Raw genomic sequence first — 10,690 nt, forward strand, 5'->3', positions numbered from 1 at the left:
ATAACAGGTAAATGAGAATATTTCTATATGTATTTCCCTTCTCTTTAGCACAAATGGCAGCATATTCTATGCAATTGTTCTGGACGTTATCCTTTTTGCTTTATATATCTTATAGATTTTTCAGTATGGATAAAGAACTTTCTCATCCTTCTTTACAACCTCATAGTATATAGTTGTGTGGATGGATAACAAATTTAACAAGTCCTTTATTGATGGGAGTTTCATTTTTCCCAATATTTTGCTCTTATAACCAATGCTTTAATTAATTACCATGTACATGGATCATTTTGCCGGTGTATGTATATTTGAAGGATAAATTCCTGGAAGTAGAGCTGCTTGCTGGTCAGAGGCATACACATTTGAATTTGGACTGCTCTTCCCAAATTGCTCTGCAAGGTGGTGTGATTGTTCTATCACTGTCCATGTGTAGACACACATTGTAGTCGTGTTGCACACACACAGTGTGCTTGCTTTTTTACAAATATCACATTCATCCCATTTCCATGTGGGTTTTCTGATTACTATTTTATACTACTTTTCAAGCCAAGTTTGTTAAAGAATTCAAACAACACAGGGGTGCCTGAGTGGCTTGGTCATTAAGCATCTGCCTTTAGCTCAGGTCACCATCCTGGGGTCCTGGGATCAAGCCCCATGGTCAGGCTCCCTGTTTAGCGGAGAGTCTACTTCTCCCTCTCCCTCTGTCTGCCACTCCCTCTGCTTGTGCTCTCTCTCTGTCAAATAAAAAAAATAAAATCTCAAAAAAAAAAAAAGAATTCAAATAACACAGAAGTATGTAAAGTGAGAGGTCCATGTTCTCCATTCTCCCCCACACCACTCAGGAGGTTTCCTCTGGCAGGTTTGACATTTAATCTTCCCATCATTGTGTGATACCAATGCTCACAGGCACAAATGGGACTGTACTGGGCTTGCCATTCTGCAGCTTGCTTTTCTTCACTTAGAAGTACATTGTGAACATCCTTTCATGTTAGTATATGTAGATCAACCTCATTTTTTTCCTAAAGATTATTTATTTATTTATTTGACAGGGAGAGATCACAAGTAGGCAGAGAGGCAGGCAGAGATAGAGAGGGAGGGAAGCAGGCTCCCTGCTGAGCAGAGAGCCAGATGCGGGACTTGATCCCAGGACCCTGAGATCATGACCCAACCGAAGGCAGCGGCTTAACCCACTGAGCCACCCAGGCGCCCCTACAACCTCATTTTTAAGAAGATGCATAATAAGTGAATTTATCAATGTGCCAAAATATATGTAACCATCCTCCTACTAATAGATATACTCTCTGCTTTCCAGTCTTACCACTACATTGTGAACAAATTTGTGTATATCCCAATTCCTGTTTCAATAGCTGACTTCTTAAACTGCTATGCTGATATCTCATAATATGTTAAACCATCTATCAGGGGGTATTTAGATCATTTCTATGTTTTAGGTCATTTCTGCTTGCTTTTGATGATGATGTTCATTGATTGATTGATTCATTCACTCAGTGACTACTTACTGAGCATTGACTCTGCCAAATGCTGGCCTCCTCACTGGGATGCAGCAGGGAAGTCCCTGGTCTCATAGGAGCTTATCCTCTAGCTGGGGAGACAGGCTACAAACCAGTAAACAAACGAGATGGTTTCACTTGGTGGTCCGTGCTATGAACAATGCACACCAGAGCACATCTGGAGGGGGAGGTCTGCCACTTTGGGTGGAGAGACAGGTTGCTTTGACGCTGTCGCCCTAGTCCACATGTTGCTAGGAACTGCTTTATGCATATAATTTTTTCCTTCCTCGAAATTACTTTTTGGAAGCCACTCAGAGAAGTAAATGAAAGGGTATGGATGTTTGTTTATCTCTTGGTGTGTACTGCCGAAGTATTGTCCAAAAGCACTGAAAAGGAGTACAGGGCCCCCGCCACCTATGTGATGTCACCATCTTCTGCAGCCTCCTGGGCTGTGCCGCTCTTCACATGGTGGGTGAGCTGTCTGACCTTGGGGACTGCAGGAGTTGTTCCACATTACATAGAGCAGAGAGATGGGAACATAACCTGTAACCCCGTCTGTATCTCCAGATGCTCGCACTAGGCACTTTCTGATATTTTGACTTAGTAGGCTGACCCTGGGTTTTGGAGCCAGCGTGACCTGTGTGACCTTGGGGAAACATAATGATAATAGGGGCTCGATATATCGCAGTTACAACGTGACTGGTGTCTGAAGTCAGGATTTTCCTCCACAACGTGAGTCAATGCCAAGAGCAAATTGTGAAACACATTTTGTTTTCAGTTACCACCCAGCTCCCTTCTGGGCTGTTCTCTTCCGGCACCTCCCCCTCATCCTGCCTGGGTCCTGGCACTCTGCCTTCCTCCAGGCAGCTGCGCCAAGGTACGTGCTAACACAAGGAGTGGCTCAACACATGATGCTCCTCCCTTTCACTTCCCAAGAAAAAGATCGCAATCTTCCCTGGGGCTTTCTGGAAGCAACGCCTTCATCTGTATTCTTAAAAAAATGGTTTTAATGGCGATAATTTTCGTCACTAAGGCATATATCATATCTCAGGATGTTGACATCTGCCGTCTTGGCCGGCGTGCAGAGCCAGCTCCAGGAGAGCAAGAGAGGCCGGGATGGGTAACTTCATCTTCACTATTGTCTCCTAAGCCTGCCCTTATCTTTTCATTTCCAGGAGAGACCCTCCCCCTGGCGCTGGCCCTGTTTGCGTTTGTTGGCTTCATGCTCATCCTTGTGGTGGTGCCCCTTTCCATCTGGAAAATGGGCCGGCTGCTCCGGTACTCCTGTTGCCCCGTGGTGGTGCTCCCCGACACCTTGGTAATGCTCTTCTTTTTTCCTTTCGGCATGACGCTGACCAGCTGTAGTTTGAGCCTTAGTCTGGTATTGACACGTACTTTGTGTGGCTTTACAAGTATTTGCACAAAGAGAAGGGAAAAGGATTTATAGGGATTCACTTCTAATCAGTGGGGCTGGGAGAGAAGCCCCTTCTCCGGGGAGTGGTGACCTTCCTCAGGCTCCCGTCAGGCCACTGGCACTTGCCCTTAGGACCGGGCACTGCCAAGACAGCAGGTGTGTTATACCAGCCAGGATGCTTGGCATTTCGAGTCACGTGCAGCCTTCCTCTTCTAGACTGGCCTGCAAGGATTCTCAGTCTCTTGCCATAAGTAAAACAGCAGCTACATCCAGTAGTATGTTCCAACCCAGCATACTCAGTTAATATGCCAAGAGCCTCATTGGTTCCCAGGGCAAAGTGCATGTGTGTGAAGCATGCACCAGGGACACTGGGCCACAGGTTTGAGTCTCCAGTGCAGACAGGTCCTATGCCCACCCCAGGGTGGGAGAAAAGCAAAAGCAGTCTTCCAACAGCTCCCTTTGTTCCATTTTCCTACCTCCTGTGCCCTCCATCCATCCCCAGACCTCAATACTTAAAGCAGGACAAAAGAAAACAAAGTAACAACAAACAAAACCAATCCCATCCCTGTCAGGCAGGGATTTCTCACAGTTCTCTCCTGGGAAGAGGAGTTTGCAGTCGGCTTCTCAGAGGCAGCTAGAATCAGAATGTCCCCCAGTTCCTTATCAGCCTGGGGTCACTCTGGAAGGAGTCACTCTTGTGATATCTTCATGGCCCTGAGGAGTGCAGGCTGTGTTCTCCCTGCACAGGGGAGTAATCCTCCCCGTGACCCTCTCTCAGGACACGCCTTCACCTTGCTATCCTAACGCCTGCTCTCTCCTTCCGGCACTTGTATGGAGTCCTACCTTTAGCTGATGCTAGTGCAGAGTTAAGCACCAGGCATTGTTCTTTTTTTTTTTTTAATTAATTTTCAATTTTTTAAATAAACGTATAATGTATTTTTATCCCCAGGGGTACAGGTCTGTGAATCTCCAGATTTACACATTTCACAGCACTCACCATAGCACATACCCTCCCCAATGTCCATAACCCCACCACCCTCTCACCAGGCATTGTTCTTAGGTTTGACGTACATCAACTCGTTTCGTTTTTCCTCTTCCATCATTGCTTACCAATGTGCATTTCATCAGCGCCCTGCCAGCCTCTCTGAATGATTCAGTGTTCATTGCTAACTGGGAAGGCACCGTGGTGTGGTGAACACAGCGGGGCGGGGTGGGCCTTTCCCCCTTCTTCAAGAACCCCAGGGCTCAAAGTTGCCAGGACCATTAAAGGGTGTGTATTCTCCATCTGTTGGAGTAGTGTTTTATAAATATCAGTTGGGTCAAAGTGTTTGATGATCCTGTTCAGTGATTTTGGTAGACCTCTATTAGTCATTGGGAGGGAAAACACATAATCTCTAGCCAGGAGTGTGGATGTGTCTGTTTCTACGTTTGTCAATTTTTCCTTCATGTGTTTCGATTCTGTTTCGGTTGCATGGATTGTTCCCAGGTCTTCTTCAGTACTTGAGTCTTTTATCATCACGAAATGTCCCTCTTTATCTCTGGCACTATTCCTTACCCTGCTATCAATATTGCTCTCCACTGTTTACTGTTTGTGTGACATATATTCTTTCCATATTTTTATTCTACACGTATCTGTGTCCTCATATTTAAAGTATGTCTCTTGTAGCAGCATATGTTGGTCTTAAAAATTTTTTTAAATATAAATCCTTTCGAATAATCTCTGCCATTTAATTGGAATGTTTAGTCCATTAACAGTTAACCCTGATCCTCTCACTTTCTGACTTTTATGTTTGTACCGGTATTTGTCAGTGTTGTGGCACGAAGAGAGAGACGTGCCCTCGAACAAGGAACTGTGAAACTCACCCAGGACGTGACCGCCTTCCAAGTGTCAACTTTTGGTTGCTAGGCAATGCCTTAAGGAAGTTGATTTTATATTCTGATCAGTTTTTATTTTATTCATTTTTATTTTTATTTTATTTTTTTAAATTTTTTATTTTTTAATTAACATATAATGTATTATTAGCCCCAGGGGTACATGTCTGTGAATTGCCAGGTTTACACGCTTCATAGCACTCACCAATATTTATTTTTATAAAATAAATTTTATTTTTAAAATTTTTAAAATTTATTTTTATTTTTATTTTTAAAAAATATTTTATTTATTTATTTGAGAGGGACAGAGATAGTGAGAGAGAGCATAAGCCTGAGGAGGGGGAGAAGCAGGCTTCCCACTGAGCGAGGAGCCCAACGTGGGGCTCGACCCCAGTACCTTGGGATCATGACCTGAGCCGAAGGCAGTCACTTAACAACTAAGCCACCAAGGTGACGCTTGACCAGTTTTTAAAATTATTATCTGTAGGAGGATTGGTCTGATTGGGACTCCTCCACTGCAGCAGTCCCGGACCAACCCAAAATGATCATGGGAGGGGAGCATCCATGGCTGAGGTGGTCACAAGCCCTTCTTTTCCACATGTGGTGAAAAAATTCAGCCTAACTCCATCAGTTAGTCACCTTTTGTGGTGACTCTCAACTCAGCTACTCATGCTTACCCTCTTTTCACAGGGTGTTCCATTCCTAACATCCTCTTGCATTTTTCCTCTCTCAGGTGCACATTCAGCAGCCCAGCAGAGGTTCTTCCCTGCCTCAGGATCAGGGGCACTAGCATCCTTCCAGGACCCAGAGCAAGGGACAGAGCAAAGAGCTAGGGAGAAAACCATGTGAAGGGTCATTTGCTTAGAGAATTTCGGGTGCACAAGAAGAGCCCTCAAATGGCAAGAGCTCCTAGGGATCCTAATGGATTACAAGCCACACCCTAAACATAGCTTTTGGACAAAACCAATTTTAGAGGAGACCAGAAGCGGCCACTTTAATCTGTGGAAGATAGATACCATTACCCTTGATTAGATTAGCTTTTGCTTTTCTGTTATCTTTACCAGCCTCCCTACATTATCATTTCTTTCCATAAGGTTTTTCATTTTTATTGGTTCTCCCTTAATTTATTAAGTGGACAATCTCTCTGAGTATATGTATTTCCCACAGTGCCGTATGAGAAATTGATCACGAGTATCCATTACACCCAAACAGATTCTGGAGCTGTACATCCCCACTACGCTCTGCTCTGCCTCAAACTTGACTTTAGCACAGCCTAGCTGCACTTCAACATTTGCCTTAGTTAGAGATAATCCTTTAAAGTATCTTCCAGCCTTCCTTGCAAAAACCCACGCATCTTTCCGGTTAAACCATGGGAAATTACCAAGTGGAAATCCTTGACAATTCTTTGAAAATCCCTATTGAGTTTTTAAGTGTTTAATTTATCTGTTTGGATTAAATATTTCATGTCTACATCTATAATTTCACAGTTGGTGATGGTTGCACTCTGAAATACACCATTAAGATTTTCTATCCATTCAAATTTATATCCCCAAGTAACAGTCTAAAGCAAAAATATATATGCAAAGAAAATCATATCGAGAATGCTCAGTGTATAGTCTCCATTTTAAAGTATTATTTCTTTTCCTTGTCTTTCATCCATAATTTCTTTATGGGGATAGAGGCTTTGGTGCTAAGGGGTCTTCCTTTCTTTTCTGTGACTCACTTTATTCTTTCTCTTTTTGCTGTCACAGTCCACTGTAATGTAGGTAGCAAGCATAAATATGGCCCCAAGTTAGTCATTCTTCAATGGGTCGTTTGAAGTTTGGCTTTGTGTACTTCATAGAAGGTAGAGTTTGTGAGCTCAGATGCCTCTGGGGCCCAGACAGGTATGAAAAAAAAAAGGTGCACTGCAGTGAGCATGATTGGATAGGGAGAGATGGTGGGGACCATGGTGAACATGTTTCAGCTAAAGAAGGCAGCTATTTTTCAGTTTCAGCATGTTGTTGCTGAGAGGAAATGCGAGCCAATGCTACCAAATCTGTAAGGTTTGTTTTTTTTTTTAAGACTTATTTATTTTATAAAGAGAAAGAGAGAGAGAGTGTGTGTATGTGTTGGGGAGGGGCAGAGGTAGAGAGAGAGATTTGCAAGCAGACTCCCCACTGAGCACAGAGCTTGATGTGGGGCTCGATCTCATGACCCCGAGATCACGGCCTGAGTGGGAGTCAAGAGTCAGATACCCAACTGACCAAGCCACCCAGGCGCCCAAGGTTTAAGTGAGAAACCAGAAATCAAAACGTTTCTGAGAAATCTCCTAATTTTTAAATGTTGAAAATAATTGAAATAAAATCAACAGAACCTTGCTTGAAAGTTTATTCTAACCTACGGGACAGCAGTTGCACACCTTCTGAACTTCTGAGCTTATGTTTTATTTTCGTGTTCTAGATCTACACTGTCCAGTATGGTAGCCACTCCCCACATGTGACCATTAAGCACTTGGAATGTAGCTAGTCCAAATTGAGATGCACTGTAAATATAAAGTACACAATGGATTTTGAAAAACTCCTTAATATTTTTATATGGACCATAAGTTAAAATAATATTTTAATAATAAAATGCATTATTAAAATTAATTTCACCTGTTTCTTTTTACTTTTTAAAATGTGCTACTGGAGAATTTTAATTTGCATATATAGCTCAAATTAGGTTTCCACTGGAAAGTACTTCTCTAGAGTTAAAAAAAATAATCAGATATAATCACTGCAGATTTAGGTAGCTGGTATCCTAAGGATCTGACTGGACCAGCAGCCGTGGATTGATGGTGGGCTCCGCACTGACACTCCTCCTGAAGCAGGGGTTAGAATTGTCTTTGTGGTTTTTTGCTGCTTGAAAGTTGATCAGGTAGCTGGGATTTTTGCAACACTCTCTGTCATTGTGGCTACTACTCTACCATCATATAATGCTACTGTTCCTCTAATGAATATTAATGAAAATGATTTTTTCAGAAAATAACCAATTCACCCCAGAAGTTAATCAGCTGCAGAAGGGAAGAAGTGGAACCCTGTGCCACAGCTGTGCTGTCTTCTGAGGAACACTTCAGGGCCTGGCTTTAGCAGCCTTCAGCTTTAGCAGCTGAAACTGAGACTCCGGTTGGCACAGCACAGCAGCCATGAGGGGAAAGGCCCTGTATCTGTTTTCCTCCACGGACAGAGGACAAGAAAAGCAAGAAGAGCCTGGTGTGCCCATGTCTAGAGGCAACTGTCTGAAGCAGACTGGTTTGGCAGACAAAGCAAGAAGTGGGGGTCAGGAGATGTGACCTCTAGAACTAGGTCTATCTGCCATTCACTGACTGAATGACCCTGGAGAAAGTGGCTTGGTTTCTCTGGTCCTCAGTTTTCTCATCTAGAAAGGGGGAATTAAACATAGAACCGTCAAACCACTGCATCTCTCTGGCCCTCGCAGAGATTTGGAAAACTGGCAGCACTGTACATTGGGATTGGTTCAACTTTTTGGCAGAGCAGTATATAAATTGCAACAAGAACGATAAAAACTCTTTACACCAGTTGGCTTGGAGAGCCACTTTCCTAAAGGAAACCTCGAGGGGGAAAGGAAGGATGGGTACAACAGTGTTGACTTCACTTCAAACCAAATGTCTGTGCAGTGGTCAATGGCTCAGCCAGCGCTACAACACATGACCTAGAAGGAGGTCACAGGCCCATGGAAAATGGGCAGTGCTATGCATACAAGAGATATTGTAAAGGGTAAATAACACACGCACACTGAGGGCAGCAGGTAGAATGTATGTGTATGAGGAGAGGAGAATGCAGAAGGATGTTAATAATAAACATGGTGTTTGCTGTGTTCCTTTTACCTGTAGAGTTGTTGTTAAAGTATAGAATTAAAAATAAAAAGGGGTCACCTTCGGTAACCCTTTTGGTTTCTTCCAAAAAAGTGGTCTTTGGGATTCTGGTTACATCATCAACCTTGTGTCCAGGGAGGCTCCTGAAGGCCACCATTGGCCAGGAGTTGTGGGGGTGACCCCAGGTAGGGGATGCGGCAGGGAAGGAGAACCCTGACCGGTGCAGCTGGCCAAAGCCTCACCTGGTCAGGGTGTTTTACAGGAAATCCCTTGGGGTACTTCTCCTCCCTAAGACAGCTCACTCAGGGTGTCCTCAGTACCTTCTAGCATGTTCATCCGGGACCCACTTTTGGAAGCCTCTTCCTGCCCCTCTCCCAACCAGGTGAAGAAGAGTCAGGGCTGGGGAAGGAATGGAGAACTAAGTCTCTTGAGAAGTGAAGGGATTAATGGGCAAGGCCTGTGCGCGTTCCTTCTTAGCCCCCAGCTTTGGAGCCTCTGAGTTGGTTTGTCTCCACACCAACTTCCAGGACCCCTTCCAGCCAGCCCAGAGGTGGGGACAACGTAACTACTTCAACCAGGTGTTTCTCCTACAAGAGAGAGGCCTACAACCCCCTCTCTACCCCAGTGGGGTCTCAAGGAGCCAGAGGGTGCGCGCTCTCCAGGAGGATGATACAGTCGAAGATCTTTCCTTTGTACCATTTTGTATGCTTCTGTGTTGTTGGATTTCTTCATGAAGAGTATGTGTTAATTTTATATTTAGCCTAAACTGGACATATTTTCAGTGTGCAAAAATAAAGGCTATACTACTGTACTGGTCATCACTCTCCCTTGTCCCACTTCCTTGCCCCTCCCCCCTGGGGCTGTTGTCCCTCTGCCACCTATCCAGGACTAGAACCCAGAAATCACCTTTGATTTCCCCCTGCTTGAATCCCTCTCACAATTTGTCCCAGTGCTTATCCATTTCTCCTGGCATATATATGTATATAAAAAATTATCTCAATTATTCTGTTGTCATTCTAGTTCCCAAACAAGCATTTACTGGGGTCCAACCATGCAAAGACATTGAGCTAGTTCCTCATAGAGGGGGCTCCCTCCTCTGTAGCTGGTTATTCCCTCCTGGAGTGCTTATATCCTGACTCCCCAGGCCTCCCCTCTTTTTACCCCCATCACCTGGCTCTTTAAACTATGACACTTTAAGGAGTGAAAAGGGGCACAGTCAATAACTACAACAGAACAGGAAGACCACACATCTTTGCACTCAATGCCCGTAGAGAGCCCCTGCCCCCAGAACCAAGCCCACCTCTCAGCCCTGTCCTCAGGGAAAGCTGCTAGAGTCCAGTTGAACAAAACCTTCTGCTCCATGAGGTTAACATTTCCACTGGGGAAAGCAGAAAGAATAATAACAAAATAATACAAAACCAAATAATGATAGTAATTACTTTTTTAAGGTGAATTATCTGGTATACTGGGAGTGTATAAATCTTATGAAAAATGCAAAGGTAGAGCAGAAAATGGGGAGTGGGGGCAGGTTGCAGCTAAATGAAAGTGAATGAAAACCCCCAGACCACAGCTCTCCCATCAGTTCCATCCTTACACAGCCACATGGGGTGGGGACATTAGGAGTGGCTCTAGAACAAAATAATTTGGCACCAAATCTTTAGGAGTCTGTAGCCTAAAACAGAAACTTCATTTAGTATTTGTCCGGTTTGTATTGATAGTGTATTTTTGTTTGTTTTTGGAGCTATTCTCTTAAGTTTTCAGAACAAGTAAATAATTATGTTTGATAGGAGCATAGATTTCAGGATTGGTTAAAGGGAAGGCTAATTAACTCACAAATTTGAGTAGGAGCAGTGTGTTGTTAGAACTGAACTGAGCATATCAAAATGAAGTCATGCCTTTGTAAAACATGTAATTAAAAATACATTTTTTTTCTGGCTTCCCCCCCCAACAAAATGGATGAGTAGCAATGTTACCCCATAATGCACATAATGCATCCTGATGCCTACATTATGGTTTCTAATGCTATTTCTCTCCCCAAAG

At 43.7% G+C, this 10,690-nt stretch overlaps 1 protein-coding gene across 1 annotated transcript in view; it reads left to right on the forward strand.

The window, feature by feature from the left end:
• The window catches only part of IL20RB (interleukin 20 receptor subunit beta), a 39,599-nt gene extending 30,132 nt beyond the window's left edge, over window positions 1–9,467 (forward strand). Inside the window, exons 6-7 of the mRNA XM_080831553.1 lie at window positions 2,684–2,826; window positions 7,797–9,467. Coding sequence (XP_080687679.1) covers window positions 2,684–2,826; window positions 7,797–7,904 — 251 coding nt within the window. The 3' untranslated portion in view covers window positions 7,905–9,467. The remainder of the gene's footprint in view (window positions 1–2,683; window positions 2,827–7,796) is intronic.
• The last annotated feature ends 1,223 nt before the right edge of the window (window positions 9,468–10,690 follow it).

The sequence above is a fragment of the Martes martes genome (genome assembly GCF_963455335.1).
Source record: "Martes martes genome assembly, contig: scaffold_171, whole genome shotgun sequence".
Taxonomy (NCBI): domain Eukaryota; kingdom Metazoa; phylum Chordata; class Mammalia; order Carnivora; family Mustelidae; genus Martes; species Martes martes.